Source organism: Ovis canadensis, chromosome 12 (assembly GCF_042477335.2).
Source record: "Ovis canadensis isolate MfBH-ARS-UI-01 breed Bighorn chromosome 12, ARS-UI_OviCan_v2, whole genome shotgun sequence".
NCBI lineage: Eukaryota > Metazoa > Chordata > Mammalia > Artiodactyla > Bovidae > Ovis > Ovis canadensis.
In genome coordinates this window covers 38906551-38923868 of record NC_091256.1, presented here as the reverse complement: position 1 = coordinate 38923868, position 17318 = coordinate 38906551, and the positions used below count along the sequence as shown (strand labels likewise).

The 17318-nt window shown below is 38.8% G+C and overlaps 1 protein-coding gene across 1 annotated transcript in view; it reads right to left on the bottom strand.

The window, feature by feature from the left end:
* Positions 1–17318, bottom strand: part of LOC138415814 (dynein axonemal heavy chain 14-like) — a 317408-nt gene that overhangs the window by 62922 nt on the left and 237168 nt on the right. Inside the window, exons 58-60 of the mRNA XM_069544370.1 lie at positions 16256–16500; positions 12168–12589; positions 11892–12090 (exon numbers count right to left, since the gene is read on the bottom strand). Of these exons, the coding sequence (XP_069400471.1) occupies positions 11892–12090; positions 12168–12589; positions 16256–16500 (866 nt within the window). The remainder of the gene's footprint in view (positions 1–11891; positions 12091–12167; positions 12590–16255; positions 16501–17318) is intronic.

Here is a 17318-nt window from a genome sequence, read left to right as displayed (position 1 = left end):
GTGGATCCAGGGTAATTCGAAGGGGAGACAGAATTGGTGTCCTAGGAAAAAGCTATTTTATTAGAAATAGAAAGAGAGATTAGAAAAGAATAGTGTAGTAGGAAAATTAGTGGAGAAAAAGATGCTGAATAACTTGGTTTACATGGAATATCAATAAAACTCCAAGACAAGGAGTTTGCACCATCTACGTAGACCACCAGTGCCTACTTAAATAGCGGAGGGTGCCCCGCCTTGGGCTCCCTCTTGCGTGGGTCTTAGAAGCCAGGGCAAGTAAGCAGACATGGTGAGCATCCATGCTTCAGATGGGAATTCAGCCAGGGGACACGGGGAAATCAGTCTTTCCAGAAACTGATCCGTTTTCTTTATTTTCAGGTTTGCTTATATACTTTTTGTTATACATAGGGATGAATACAGAGTCACATGGGGTCAGCAGACCTGAATTTTATCAAAATCAGGTGCTTCATATAAAAGTATACAAAGGTCTTAGGGGTTTTACATCATCTTATGGCCATGAGGCCTGCTGACATTTTATGGCCCTTTCTGATAACGGTCAGTCAACCAGAAAACTTATTTTTTCCAGGGGTGATTTTTTTATTAAACTAGGCGCCATCCTCCAAAGGCACCAGATAAAGTTGCATTCCTATAGGGTGAGGTTGCAGGGGGTTATAATGAAGAAAGGAATTTACTTAGCCTAAGGTTTAACATGATTAATATCAAAGGTTAATACTTATTTCTTCCATATGCTAGTTATATTCATTATAAGGGCAGGGAATATGGAGATTTAGCAGCAAATATTGGCTTAACAAATGAAAAACTCTTCACCAATATAATTTCTAATCAACCCACTATACTATACTAATAATTTTCTAACTTCTCAAAAGAATCTGTATTTAGAAAGTTTAAAGCATCTTGTGCCTCTCACGGTTGGGAGGCTGTAAACAATCACATGTGGCTGGATGAATCTGCTCAGGCAGGCTAGAGAACCTTCAGAGGAGTTTGTAAGTTGAAACACTCCTGACACACCCAGAAATTTTTATTGACTGGAGCTGCAAGTTAACCCCTTCTCCGAGAGAGGTGGTGGGGGACAGCCCCCCATAAAGTCAGAGGTGTAGGTGAGAGCATGAAACAGTAAAGTAGGCAGACTCTGGTTTTGAGGGTAGATGCTCGGGAACAGGAGGTTTCCTGAGGCTCGATCCCATCTTTGCGTTATGCCGAGCCTCATTCCTCATGACCTTTGCCACAGGCAGAGTGCCTCACGCTGGCTCCCTGCATCTCCCCCTTTTTTATTTCTTAAAACAGCCAGATGCAGCTCAGTCACGAGCTTCTGAATGCTCTGCTGAAGAATCCTGACAATACAAGGAAGAATGATTATAAGAAGTAAAATCAGAGCACCAACAGCAGCATAACTGAAGATATTAGACAGAATGTTTTTTCCAGAAATAAAGTTAGAGAAGGTGTGGAAAAAGTCATTAGCTGCTCCAGCAGCGGTAAAATCCAGTCGAGAGTGTTCCAAGGTCTGTATCTGATTGTGAAGTTTTCCTAAGTCCAGGCCAATATCAGAGCTGTTCCAAACACCTGAAATATGATTTTTAATTTTTTCCCACTCATAATCTGTCTCGTTTACTTTCAAAGATGTCACGCATATCCACCGGTAATTGGCGTGGCATGACAGAGCCATTTTTGCTTTTAGAGCTTGTAGTTCAGTCCCAATATGCATTATCGCTTCTTCCAAGGCATCCACCCTCATCTCTAATTTTCTATCTATAGCTTCCTGTGTTGCCAGAGTTAAAGAAACATTTTTAGACATAGTGTCAACATATTGGGCAGTATGCACTTGTTGAGTCAATGATATTGCTGCCACAGTAACAGAAGTGATTGCGGCTATTAAAGCTGATATTCCTAGAATAAGTAAGCCTACAAATCATCATGCTAGCATCAAATCCTGTAGTTGTTGCAATACAGCAAGACCATAATTATCATACCAATAAGTAGTTACAGTTATAGGCACCATAATATAGGGTGGACGTTTTAACACCACAAAAGAACAAACATTATATTGAAGAGTTAAGCAAGATGAAAGCATACATTTTTCACAAGACACTACATTAAGTCCACCTGTATAATTCATTTGTATAATAAGTTTTCCAGAATCATTAGTGAAAAGAAAAACATAAGGAGAGGATAAACAAGCCCAAACAGAATAAGCAGAATTATTTTCTGGTCAGAGTTCACGCTGCAGCAGCTGTCAGTCCTGCCGGGATCTCGACGTTTATCTTGCCTTTCCTGCCAGTGGGCGCGGCAGCCAAGCGAACGCAGACTCCGGTGGGGCTACCGGCTGCGAGGGCAGCGCACTGGGCCCCGGCAGCCAGGCTGGCCCCGCCCACGGCTCCCAGCGCGCGGCTGTTCCTTGTGGTGGTGGCGGCGGCTGCGGCGGCGGGGGCAGAGGAGAGCCCTTCAAAGTAATGGCAAATCAGTCTGTCTGGGATCCAAATCAGAGCATCTGTGTCCTGTGGAAAAATACAAGCACATCCTCGACCGCTAGTTAATAATGGGTCAGGACCTTTCCATTGTCCGGAGAGGAGGTCTTTCCACTTTACCAATGGCCTTGCATTTTGTTGTTCCAGATGAATCAGCATTTAGGTTATTTATTACAAAGAGAGCATGTTGCAAGATCTGATGGGGAGAACTATACTTACACTCCTCTTTTTTTAGTTTTTGCATTAACAAAGCATGTGAGGGTAAATGATGCAAAATTTGACCACAATAATTTCCTACAGCAATCTGCCAATCTTCATCAAACATTAGAAGAGCATCAAGTTGTTCCTTATTATATGGAATTACAATCTCTGCTGGCTCTTTACCGAACCATTTAATGCTCCACTTTCTCCCTTTTAATATCAACATTGCTATTAAGCCTGGATAAGAAGCTACCACTTTTTTAGCTTGGGAGGGAAGATGGATTCATTTTAGGGGACCGTTTTGCCACAGAACTCCTGTAGGTGCTGTTGGAGTAGTTAGGCAAAGGAACTGCCAAGTTACTGTTAAATCAATTTTTTTTAATAGCTATCAGATAAAGCTGCTTTTACTTTGCCTAGGGCTTCCCGAGCCTCAGCAGTTAATTGTCTTTTAGAAGTTGGATCGGGATCCCCGCGAAAAATGTTAAAAAGGGGTTTCAATTTGGCAGTGGTTAATTTTAAATAAGGTCTAATGCAATTAATATCACCTACAAGTTTTTGATAACCATTTAAAGTGACGAGACGGTCTTTTCTCAATTGCAGCGGGGCATGAGTCACAGTTTCTGAATTGATAACCCTTCCTAAGTAAGTTATGGGTGGGTTGATCTGAATTTTCTCTGGGGCAATTTTTAAACCTCTAGCTGACAATGCCTGGGTCAAGTCTTGGAGTACAGTTTGTAAATGAGCTCTATCAGGATGAGCTATTAAAATATCATCCATGTAATGGATCATATATACTTGTTCATAGTTAGTCCTGATATCTTCTACAGCGGCATTGACAAATTTCTGGCATAGGGTGGGGCTATTTTTCATTCCTTGAGGTAATACTTTTCACTGAAACCTTAACTAAGGCTGTTTAAGATTTTTTGCTGGCAGACTAAAAGCAAATCGCTTTTTATCCTTAGGATTTAAAGGAATGGTGAAAAAGCTGTCTTGTAAATCAATTACGATTATATTATATCCCTCTGAAACGGCTACTGGAGAAGGGAGCCCAGGTTGTAAAGCTCCCATGTCCTCCATGGTGGCATTGATTGCTCTTAAATCTTGTAAAAGTCTCCATTTACCAGATTTTTTCTTAATGACAAAAATAGGAGTGTTCCAGGGGCTATTGGAGGGCTCAGGTCAGTTCAGTTCAGTTCAGTTGCCCAGTCGTGTCCGACTCTTTGCGACCCCATGAATCGCAGCACGCCAGGCCTCCCTGTCCATCACCAGCTCCCGGAGTTCACTCAGACTCACGTCCATCGAGTCCATGATGCCATCCAGCCATCTCATCCTCGGTCCTCCCCTTCTTCTCCTGCCCTCAATCCCTCCCACCATCAGAGTCTTTTCCAATGAGTCAACTCTTCGCATCACGTGGCCAAAGTACTGGAGCTTCAGCTTTAGCATCATTCCTTCCAAAGAAATCCCAGGGCTGATCTTCAGAATGGACTGGTTGGATCTCCTTGCAGTCCAAGGGACTCGCAAGAGTCTTTTCCAACACCACAGTGCAAAAGCATCAATTCTTCGGCGCTCAGCCTTCTTCACAGTCCAACTCTCACATCCATACATGACCACAGGAAAAACCATAGCCTTGACTAGACGGACCTTAGTCAGCAAAGTCATGTCTCTGCTTTTGAATATACTATCTATGTTGGTCATAACTTTTCTTCCAAGGAGTAAGCGTCTTTTAATTTCATGGCTGCAGTCACCATCTTCAGTGATTTTGGAGCCCCAAAAAATAAAGTCTGACACTGTTTCCACTGTTTCCCCATCTATTTCCCATGAAGTGATGGGACTGGATGCCATGATCTTCGTTTTCTGAATGTTGAGCTTTAGGCCAACTTTTTCACTCTCCACTTTCACTTTCATCAAGAGGCTTTTTAGTTCCTCTTCACTTTCTGCCGTAAGGGTGGTGTCATCTGCATATCTGAGGTGATTGATATTTCTCCCAGCAATCTTGATTCCAGCTTGTGTTTCTTCCAGTCCAGTGTTTCTCATGATGTACTCTGCATATAAGTTAAATAAGCAGGGTGACAATATACAGCCTTGACGTACTCCTTTTCCTATTTGGAACCAGTCTGTTGTTCCATGTCCAGTTCTAACTGTTGCTTCCTGACCTGCATACAGATTTCTCAAGAGGCAGGTCAGGTGGTCTGATATTCCCATCGCTTTCAGAATTTTCCACAGTTTGTTGTGATCCACACAGTCAAAGGCTTTGGCATAGTCAATAAAGCAGAAATAGATGTTTTTCTGGAACTCTCTTGCTTTTTCGATGATCCAGTGGATGTTGGCAATTTGATCTCTGGTTCCTCTGCTTTTTCTAAAACCTACTTGAACATCTGGAAGTTCATGGTTCACATATTGCTGAAGCCTGGCTTGGAGAATTTTGAACATTACTGGCTTGTGAGATGAGTGCAATTGTGCGGTAGTTTGAGCATTTTTTGGCATTGCCTTTCTTTGGGATTGTAATGAAAACGGACCTTTTCCAGTCCTGTGGCCACTGCTGAGTTTTCCAAATTTGCTGGCATATTGAGTACAGCACTTTCACAGCATCATCTTTCAGGATTTGAAACAGCTCAACTGGAATTCCATCACCTCCACTAGCTTTGTTCGTAGTGATGCTTCCTAAGGCCCACGTGACTTCACATTCCAGGATGTCTGGTTCTAGGTGAGTGATCACATCATCATGATTATCTGGGTCATAAAGATCTTTTTTGTATAGTTCTGTGTATTCTTGCCACCTCTTCTTAATATCTTCTGCTTCTGTTAGGTCCATACCATTTCTGTCTTTTATTGAATCTATCTTTGCATGAAATGTTTCCCTTGGTATTTCTAATCTTCTTGAAGAGATCTAGTCTTTCCAATTATATTATTTTCCTCTTTTTTTCTTACAAATTTAAACTTTTTATTTTGTATTAAGATATAGCTGATTAACAGTCCAATACTAATTGTTGAAAAGATTGCTCTTTTTCTATTGAGTAGTCTTCATAACTTTGTTGAAGATCATTTGATCCTATGTACAAAGGTTAATTTCTATGCTCTCCATTTTTTAAATTTGGTCTATTTGTCTATCTTTATATCAGTAATAGAATATTTTGATTACTGTAACTTTATAATATAGTTTGAAATCAGGAAATGTGATGCCTCCAACTTTCTTCTTTTTCAAAATTGTTTTGGCTATTTAGAATCACTTGAAATTTCATATGAAATTTGGGAAGAAATTTTCTGTTTCCTTAAAAAATGGCATTGAGATTTTGATAGAGATTGCATGAAATCTGTAGATTGATTTTGGTTAGTATGGCTTTCTTAACAATACTAAGTCTCCCAATCCATGACCATGTGATGTCTTTCCATTTATTTGTGTCTTTTTTAACTTCTTTCAGCAATGTTTTGTACAAGTCTTTCACCTCCTTGGTTAAGTTTATTCCTAAGTATTTTATTCCTTTTAATGTTTGTTTTTCTTTTTGCTATGGACCATTTTTAGTCTTTATTGAATTTGTAACAACATTGCTTCTGTTTTTTGTTTGGTTTTTTGGTCGTGAGACATTCGGGATCTTAGTTCACAGACATACTCAGAAATAATGTTTTACCAGGGACATGCCTGGTGGTCCTGTGGTTAAGAATTCATCTGCCAATGCAGGGCACATGGGTTTGACCCCTGGTCTGGGACGTTTCCACATGCCAAGGGGCAACTAAGCCTGTGTATCACAATACAACTACTGAGCTCACGCTCTAGAACCTGTGAGCTGTAACTGCTGATCCTGTGTGTCACAACTACTGAAGCCCATATACCCTAGAGCCCATGCTCTGCAATAAAAGAAGCCACTGCAATGAGAAGTCTGAGCATTGCAATGAAGAGTAGCCCCCACTTGCTGCAACTAGAGAAAGCTCGCACACAGTAATGAAGACCCAGCACAGCCAAAAATAAATAAATAAATACATTTAAAAAAAAGAAAGAATGTTTCATCAGCTATCAGAGTATTTCTTAGCCCAGCCAAACTGACACACAAAATTAACTACGGGGGTTACCAGTACAAATACATAAAGCATCTTAAAAGTTATAGCATTGTATTTTCAACTGAGAAAAACAATTTCAATTGCATGCAAAAACTTTCTTAATAGCTACCCCAACATTTTATTTTACTGATATCACAAGCCACATCTTTATATATTATATACCTGTTAACATAGATTTATAGGGCTCTTTTATGTTTTATTTATTTGTCTGTTTGGCTGTGTTGGCTCTTAGTTGTGGCACGTGGGATCTTTGTTGCATCATGTGGGATCTTTTGTTGCAGCACATGCTCTCTAGTTGTGACACACAGTCTCAGGAGCTTCGTGGCATGTGGGATCTTAGTTCCTAGACCAGGGATTGAACCTGTGACTCTTGCATTGCAAGGCAGACTCTGAACCACTGGACCACTAGGGAAATCCCAGATTTATAGTTTTCAAAATGCTTTTTGTCATTTAAATTCTATGAGTCCAAATTACAATAGTACAGGTTTCTATATTTTAAAATTTATTTACCTTTACTATAGAATCAACTATTTTTATATGGATTTATGTTGGTCTCTATTATCCTTTTGTTTATACTTGAAGGACTTCCTTTAGCATTTATACTGAGCAGGTATTTCTCTCAACTCCTGTTTTTTTTCTGTGACAGTCTTAACTTTTCCTTTCTTTTTGAAGGAGACTTGCCTGGTGTCAGTCAAGCCACAGAATGGCTACACATAGTCCTGGGGTCCTGTGTGTAGGAGATAAGTCCCTTAGCTGAATAGAGAACCATATGGACAGCTAGAAAGGCTTGAGAAGGCTGGATTCCACTTGCGAAGAGTATGTGGATGCTGGCTTGCCCCCAGACCTCACCTACCTGAACCAAGTGAATACCCAGATCTGCTCATTCCATGCCAGAGCACGACACTGACTTCAAGCCTGCCAGCAGCTATGGAGAGACTCTACCTAGGAATGCAGAGGTGACCTGGGGGCCTGGGGCATAGCTTAGTTGAGCAGCAGTGGCCATTGTTGGTACTTACTCAAGTGGCAGCCCAGACTGCGGACGGCAGCACAGCTGCTAGGTTTCTGTGACCACCTCACTGTGCACTCCAGTCCAAGCCAAATGAGTATCCTTGGCTTCAGCCCCACTCACTCCATGACATAGCACATCACTAGACCTGGGCTGGTCATGACCAGGGAAAAGAAGCAACTGTGGGCTGTGTCTGAGGGGAGCTGAAGACACCCACAAGACTTCTGTAAGCACATGAGCATCCGTGGCTTCAGCACCCCCATTCTTTGGGGTAAGGGTCCCAATGGGGGAAGGAGGAAAAACATACATGCAAAGGGAACAGAACCAGCTGGAATTCAACCCTCAGGGCTTCTGCTCTAGCACCTTGGGAGCAGAGTCCCAAGGTGATGGACACTGAATAGATGGGAAGTCTCCCTCACACTCTGTGCAGGCTTTAGCTCCTTTATCTCCAGCTACACTTCCTTCCAAGGTGATAACCGCCAACACACCATGAGGAAAAATGTGACCGGAATCCACATCAAATCCAGCCCTCCACCAAAGGTATGGGGCACACACAGTCTGCAGAGGGACATTCCCACATAAGAACACTCCTTTGAGACCACAATAGGTAATAGTACATTTTACAATAACTTTCTCTGCTTCTTTATAACAGTCTCACCTAAATTTAGAGAAGCAGAGAAGGTTAAGTAAAATGAAAAGCAGAGGAACTACTTTCAACTGAAGGAGCAAGAAAGGACTGTAAATTGGTACACATATTATGGAAAAAGTTATGAAGTTCCTCAAAAAGTTAAAAAGGAAATTACCACGTGATCTAGCAATTTTGCTTTTGGGTATTTGCCCAAAGAAAACAAAAACATTAGCTTGAAAAGATGTGTGCCCTCCAATGTTCATTGCAGCTTGATTTACAGTAACTAAGATATGAAAGCGTCCCAAGTTCCATTGATAGACAAATGAATAAAGAAGATGTGATATACACATACAATAGAATATTACTCAGACATAAAATTTTGTAACAACATGGATGGACCTAGAGGGTATTATGCTAAGTAAAATAAGTCAGACAGAGAAGAGAAATACTGCATGAGGAATCTAAATCTAGATTGTTTGTGAAATCTAAGAAACAAACAAAGCAAAACAAAAGCAAATTCATAGATATTGAGAACAAATGGGTCGCTGCCAGAAGGTGGTGTGGGTGGACAAAATAGATGAAGGGGTTTAAGAAGTACAAACCTTCAGTTATACAATAAATAATCATGAGGGTGTAATATAGAGCATAAAGAATATGGCTATTATATTTAAATAACTTTGTATGGAGACAGATGGTTACTAGACTTGTTGTGATTATGACCAAATCACAATGTATGCAAATGTCAAAATATTATGTGGTACACCTGAAACTAAGGTAACACTGTATGTCAACTATATTTCAAAAAATGAACATATGCAAATATCAATAGATATAAAGAATATATATGTGGAAGAAAAAAGTGAAAAGACAAAACAGTAATATTAACAGTAGTTGTCTCTCTGGATGGTAGAATTTATTTACTTCTTTTCTGTATGTGTAGGTTATAATGGCTTTTATAATCAATACACATTGCTTACATAATTAAAAAGCTATTAAATATCTTTGTTTTTTCTTGAGAGCTAAAAATAGTTTTAACTAATTAATTAAAAATATAATTTGTGTTCAACATTATATAAGTTTCAGGTATACAACATGGTGATGTGATGTTATTTCTTAAAGTATACTCAGAGTGTTTTAATGACTGCAACTACAGTAGACGCCTCTAAAATTGGCTGCTGCTGCTGAATTTTTGGCCACCTGTTTTGCTGCATGATCTTGTCTCTTGGTCTTAGGAGAGTAGTTGAGGAATAAACTTCCGAATGAGGTTATGACACTCAGATTCACCCTCTTGTAAATATGGTGCCTAGAATTGTGAGGTGCAGAGTCTGAGAACTATTAGAAGTCGAGTTATGTTAACAGTAGTCTGTATTTTCATATTGATGCTTGGCTGTTCACATTTTCCTTGAATTTTTCTGAGATACCCTGTTCTATACATTTTTAATTTTTAAAGCCATTGAATTATTGTTGTCTATATTTCTCGAGCAAAATAATCTTAATAAATTCAAAAGAGCATTCATTGATTCAAGAGTCATTTACCAAACATTTACTGGGTGCCAGCTTTTGGTACTACAAAAGCAAAGAAAAAATAAAACTATCCAAATGTCTGGATAGCAACTGTTTTCATATTTTCATTCTGAATTCTAGTTTCTGCTAATAGTCTCAAAACAATTGATAAATCACCACTTTTTCCTCTTCAGGGAGAATGTCAGATTTCCTTTAAATTTAATGTGTTGCAATTTAGAGATATGGGACTACTAGACCATCTTACTTGTTTCCTGAGAAACCTATATGCTGGTCAAGAAGCAACAGTCTGAACTCTATGTGAAACAACTGACTGGTTCAGGACTGAGAAATGAGTATAACAAGGCTGTTTATTGTCACCCTGTTTATATGCAGAGCACATCATGAGAAATCCTGGGCTGGATGAATTATAAGCTGGAATCAAGATTGCCATGAGAAGAATTAACAACCACAGATATGCAGATGATATCACTCAAATGGCAGAAAGCAAAGAGGAACTAAAGAACCTCTTGATGAGGGTAAAGGAGGAGAATGAAAAAGCTGGCTAAAAACTAAATGTTAAAAACATTGAAATCATGGCATCACTTCATGGCAAATAGAAGGGGAAAATGTGGAAGCAGTGACAGATTTCCTCTTGGGCTCTAAAATCACTGCGGATGGTGACTACAGCCATGAAATTAGAAGACAATTCCTTCTTGGCAGAAAAGCTATGAGAAACTTAGCGAGTTAAAAAGCAAAGACATCAGTTTGCTGACAACGGTCTGTATAGTCAAGGCTATGGTCTTTCCAGTAGTCATGTATGGTTGTGAGAGCTGGACCATAAAGAAGGCAGAGCAAGAAGAAATGACACTTTCAAACTGTGGTGTTGGAGAAGATTCTTGGGAGTCCCTTGGACAGCAAGCAGATGAAACCAGCCAATATTAAAGAAATCAACCCTGAATACTCACTGGTAGGACTGATGCTGAAGCTGAATCTTTGGCCAATACTTTGGCCACCTGATGTGAACTCATTGGAAGAAGACCCTGATGCTGGGAAAGATTGAAGGCAGAAGAAGAGGGCGTCAGAGGATGAGACGGCTGGACATGCAACGGACATGAACTTGGGCAAACTCCAGGAGGTGGGACAAGGAGGTCTGGCATGCTGCAGTCATGAGGTCATGAAGAGTCAGACACAACTAGCAACTAAACAACAACTTAAAATTACAGCACAGCACAATAACATAAATGTGTTAATGCTACTGAACCATACACTTAAAAATGGCTAGGATGGCAAATTCTATGTTATGTATATTATTACCATAATTTAAAAAATAAACATATTAAAAATATACAACACTGGAGCATCTGCAAAGATCCAATCCTTAAGTATTTTGCCTAATCTTTTGGATAAGCATGATTTTTGTGGTTCAAATTTTCAGATAATTTTCCTAAGAAACTGAGGGCAACTATAGTTAGGAGGGTGAAATTCACCTTCTGATGGTATTTAATGAAAGGATGTATGTGTATGTCCCTATTGACAAGCATTAGGTGTTCTGCTTTATAGATTAGAATTATAATAACCTAGCAATTGTCACTTATTTGTTCATTCAAAAATTATTGAGTATCAGTTATAGGCTTCCCTGGTGACTTAGATGGTAAAGAATAGCTTTTAATGCAGGAGACCCAGGTTTGATCCCTGGGTCAGGAAGATACCCTGGAGAAGGGAATGCCTACCCACTCCACTATTCTTGTCCAGGAAATCCCAGGGACAGAGGAGCCTAGCGGGCTACAGTCCACATGTCGCAGAGTTAGACATGACTAAGCAACTAGCACTTTCACTTTCACCTAATATGCTCAACAGTGTAGAGGATACAGTGATGAATTAGATATTGTACTTGACTTCAAATTGCTTTTAGTTTAATCAGTGTAGAAGCACTGACTTGGAGCACCTTCGAGATCTTTTACTACTTTTCAGGAAATGTGTTTAATGGGTTTTTAGTACGTCTAGAGCAATTATTTTTACTTACTGTTGAGTTTAGGCTGGGGCATTACACCTTTAATATTTGCTAGCATGCTAGAATTTAAGAAGATGTTCCATTCTTCCTTTGGTAGGGATCCAATGTCATCCTGCATTAAATTTCCATTAGCATTATTTTGCATGATTGTAGTGCAAAGACCAAAGGAGAAGCAAAGTTTATGTCGATTAAACAGAGCTAAAGAGACCACCTATAAAGAAAGCATAACTGTTAGGCTAATCTAGCTGGGTCAAATAAATGAAAAATTCACCTTTGAGAATGTCTCACCTTAAAAATGTTTCTTGTCAATGTATCTATTGAGTTTTTAAGATGTCTATCTAAGGTTCTTTTTTCACTTCCCAATTTAGGCTCTTTTGAGAGATTTGTGATTTCATGACCTTTTTTCAGAAACATTGTCTCTCTTTTCAGACTGTGTTCTTCCTGTTCTTTGCTTTTGGAAACTACTGATGAAACAAAAATTTGACGAAACCAGTCTAGGGAGAACTGGTACATGTAATCAATCTGTGCAAGATTAGACACTAGAAAGTAGAGCAGGGCACCCCGCGTAGCAATGGGGAGATACACTTTACGTGTTTCTTCAATTTTACTTTCTGCTTTTCTTGTTGCTTTGATTCGCTTTGAAATTTCATTTGAAGTCATCTTGGATTTTCTTAAGATGTCTACAATTTCCTCATCATCTAATACAAATCCTAAAGACAAAAAATGAGTTTAAATAAAAATCATTGGAATATTAAATAATTATTTCCTCATTCTCTACTCTTTGAGTTTTACTATTGGTCTTTCGTAGGTTTTACTTTGGACATGGACCTGTCTTAAATGAAGATAGGCCATGTTTCTAAAAAATTTGATTAATAGTACATATGCCTCCCCCTTCCCATCCTCTAGTCTCTTCTTTATACTACTTTAATGTTTGAGGATTTTATTTTTATTATAGGCACATAATAAATAGCCCTTTCATCATAAGGAATGTATTTCCACTTGATCTTCTATACACACAGAAAATGAAAATAAAATTTTCAGAAAATAACAACAGCATCATTATTTTACGTGATGTACTCTGGTATTTTCCATTGTGTTCTATTTTATTAAACAAAGTTGATAATGATCAATAAAAGTGATTTTTCATTCCACTAATGGGTTGCTACTCACCTTTAAAAAAACACTGCTTTAGAAACACACATAACAGTTCTATCCCTTTCAAATGTATAAGACAACTTTCATATTCCCATTTTAAACTCTACTGTTTTATAGTAGAGCTATTCCCATTTTTCAAGTGCTTTTTTTTTTCTTGGCCAAGACACATGACTCGCAAGATTTTATTTCCCCAACCAGAGGTTGAACCCATGCCCTAGGCAGTGAAAGAATGAAGTCCTAACCACTGGACCACCAGGGAATTCCTTCAAGTGTTTTTTTTTTTTAATTAAAAAAATTTTTTTTACTTTATATTGGAATATAGTTGATTAACAATGTTAGTTTCAGGTGTACAACTAAGAAAGGTGTACATATACAGGTACCTATTCTTTTTCAAATTCTTTTCCCACTTAGGTTATTAAAGAATATTTAGCAGAGTTCTCTGGGCTATGCAGTAGGTCTTTGTTGGTTATCTATTTTACAATTTTTTTTAAGTAGATAAATTAAGATTTTTAGTTGGAGTTTCAATATCAAACTCTCAAAAATTAATAGAATGACTATACAAAGAAGTAGAAGAATATAGTAGACCTGAAAAGCACTGTGAATCAATTCCACATAGTTAAGATTTATATTATTTTAACACAACAGTAGGATACAAATTCTATTCAAGTTCCCATAGACTGTAAACTAGGAGCCATAAAAACTAAGAACATAAAACAAGGTGTAAAAAAATTCATGGTCTAAAGGTATTGAGATCATACAGTCTGATCTTTTATCACTGTGGAATTATGTTAGAAATCAATATCAAAAGATATTTGCAAATAACCCCCATATTTTCGAGTGTAATGTGACATTTTGCAAGAGAGATCTCTGACTTAGCCATTGAAGGCCTCAATAAAGTTAGATTGAAAAAAAAACACAGAGGGTGATTGCAGCAAAGAAAGCATTTAAATGAGAAATTAGTGTTAAAAGGAGAAATATTTTTGGTGATACAATTTCTAGACCCCTTGATGCTCACCTCTGGACACAATTTGAGAAAAGCCCTCTTGAAATGTGGCATCCAGAACTAAACATAGCTTGACATGGCCGTTGAAAGGAATCATGGGATTATTACATTTGAAGATCTGGAAACCATATTCTTATTGATGCAGGTGAAGCAGTCTAAGTTACATCTGGATCTAAACTATGGGCTGCTTCTTATAGTCACTACCCTTGATTCACCTCTCCCAACAGGGGGTGAGGAGTCACACCAAATATAAAATATTTACAAAAAGATGGTAAGGATAATCTATTTTTACTAAAACTTGGAAAGGAGGAAAAAAATATGTTCAAAATCAAGGGGTCTTTTATTGAGCTTTTTCCAAGAACAATTTTCATTAAGTGTACTATCTGTAAAAAGTTGTAGCCTTTAAAAAATATCTCAGACTCTAAAAAGAGAAACAACTGATAGGGAATAAATGCTAAAGGCATAATAACAGAATATAGTGCACTAAAAAAAGGAGTACATCAAGGCTGTATATTGTCACCCTGCTTATTTAACTTCTATGCAGAGTACAACATGAGAAACGCTGGACTGGAAGAAACACAAGCTGGAATCAAGATTGCCAGGAGAAATATCAATAACCTCAGATATGCAGATGATACCACCCTTATGGCAGAAAGTGAAGAGGAACTACAGAGCCTCTTGATGAAAGTGAAAGTGGAGAGTGAAAAAGTTGGCCTAAAGCTCAACATTCAGAAAACGAAGATCATGGCACCCGGTCCCATCACTTCATGGGAAATAGATGGGGAAAGAGTGGAAACAGTGTCAGACTTTATTTTTGGGGGCTCCAAAAGCACTGCAGATGGTGACTGCAGCCATGAAATTAAAAGACGCTTACTCCTTGGAAGAAAAGTTATGACCAACCTAGATAGCATATTCAAAAGCAGAGACATTACTTTGCCGACTAAGGTCCGTCTAGTCAAGGCTATGGTTTTCCCAGTGGTCATGTATGGATGTGACAGTTGGACTGTGAAGAAGGGTGAGTGCCGAAGAATTGATGCTTTTGAACTGTGGTGTTGGAGAAGACTCTTGCGAGTCCCTTGGACTGCAAGGAGATCCAACCGGTCCATTCTGAAGGAGATCAGCCCTGGGATTTCTTTGGAAGGAATGATGCTAAAGCTGAAACTCCAGTATTTTGGCCACCTCATGCGAAGAGTTGACTCATTGGAAAAGACTCTGATGCTGGGAGGGATTGGGGGCAGGAGGAGTAGGGGACGACTGAAGATGAGATGGCTGGATGGTATCACTGACTCGATGGACGTGAGTCTGAGTGAACTCCGGGAGATGGTGATGGACAGGGAGGCCTGGCGTGCTGCGATTCATGGGGTCGCAAAGAGTTGGACACGACTGAGAGACTGAACTGAACTGAATGTGTGTTATCATAAAGAAGTTTTCCTCTGTCTTGTTAAAACTATAGTTTATCCAATTTAGGAAAAGATTATAGCAAAATATGACATTTGTCAGAAAATAAGAGAGGCTGTGTTCCTGAATCTCATTAGATCAATTGTGTCGCTTTCTGTGTATTTTATATAATACCTAGATGTTTTGGTTTTGTTCCCCAAGAAGTTAACAACTATGATTCCAATCTTGCATGAGAAACAGATATGGAAACCTTGTCTATGTAACTAGTCTTGTGATTAATAGAACAGCTTAGTCATGGGTTACTAAGAAACAGCTTTTACATGTAATTAGAAAAGGAACAAAATCAGATCTTTCCAGGTATAAACATGTATTTAAAGTTTCATAGTAAGTTTCATAGTTTCATATACTTTATTTTGTGATTTATAATATGAAATATATCTTTGGTCTTCATTCCCATTATTGGCACAGAGCTTCTAAAATCTTTGGAATTTCCTATGGAACCACCGAGGTGGTGCTAGTGATAAAGAACCCGCCTGCTAATTAATGAAGGAGATGTAAGAGACATGAGTTCGATCCCCGGGTCAGGAAGAACCCCTGGAGGTGAGCATGGTAACCCACTCCAGTATTCTTGCCTGGAGAATCCCATGGACAGAGAAGCCTGGCAGGCTGTGGTCCCTAGGGTCGCGAAGAGTCAGATAGGACTGAAGTGACTTAGCACGCACATACTTGGTAACAATTCAGAATAGTCCTTTCAACTTTTATTCTGTCCTTTACAAAGGTATGCAAGGGTCTACTAATATCACTAAAGACCTTAACTTACCTTGTGCATTCTCTAGTAAATTTAATGTTTTTTGCTCCAGTTCTTCAAGAGTCTTAGCATCCAGGGAAATACTCTCTAAGAGCTGGAAACGTTGATTTTCTAAATGAGGAACTTCATGACTTAATACAATAGATAAGAGTTGATCTTGAAAACCTTGGAATGTTACTGTGAAGTTTATCATAGTAACAAAGCTATAAATGAATGGAGGAAAATAGGGGTTGTCTATTTCTGTAGATACATATAACCTAAAACGTGAGAAAGGCACCAGTTATTATTCAAAGGATATGCAGAAGAAAAAAATGAAACAAATTTATTTAATAACAAAAAATACTTCTTCTGGAATTAAACAAGATTGATTTTTAGTTTTATTTAGCCTTATGCACAAAGTAGGCTCTCAGTTTATACTAAGCACTATCTAGAGCTTTAAAAATACAACCATAAATTATGTACATATTTGGTCTAAGCATAAGGAAGAGGAAAAAATGCTACATAATGGGAGTTTTGATTTGCTACTAGATCATTGTAAAGACTATGGTTTTCACCCTGAGTGAGCAAGAAGCCAATGGAGGAATTTGAGAAGAGGAGAGACATGATGTTTTATAAGAGGACCACTCTAGCTGCTGTCTTGAGAGTAGCCTGTGCAGAAGGAAGACAGAGGACAAGAAGGAAGATAGGAGACTGGTTAAAATGTGAGAGATAGTGATGGTGGCTTGGAGCTATGTGGAACCAGTGGAAGCATTCAAGAGTGCTCAGATTCTGGATCATGTTTAGTTTTCATAGCAACCCAGTATTTTGGGCTGCACCAGACTTCCCTGGTGGCCGGGTGGTAAACAATCGCTGGCTAATGCAGGAGACACAGGTTTGATCCCCGGGTTGGGAAGATCTCATGGAAAAGAAAATGACAACTCACTCTAGTATTTTTGCCTGGGAAAACCCGTGGATAGAGGAACATGGCAAGTTACAGTCCATAGGGTTGCAAAAGAGTCAGATATTATTTAGCAATGAAACAACAACATTTTACAAAGGGTGAAATTGAAGCTTACAGGGGTTAAATAAGTTGCCA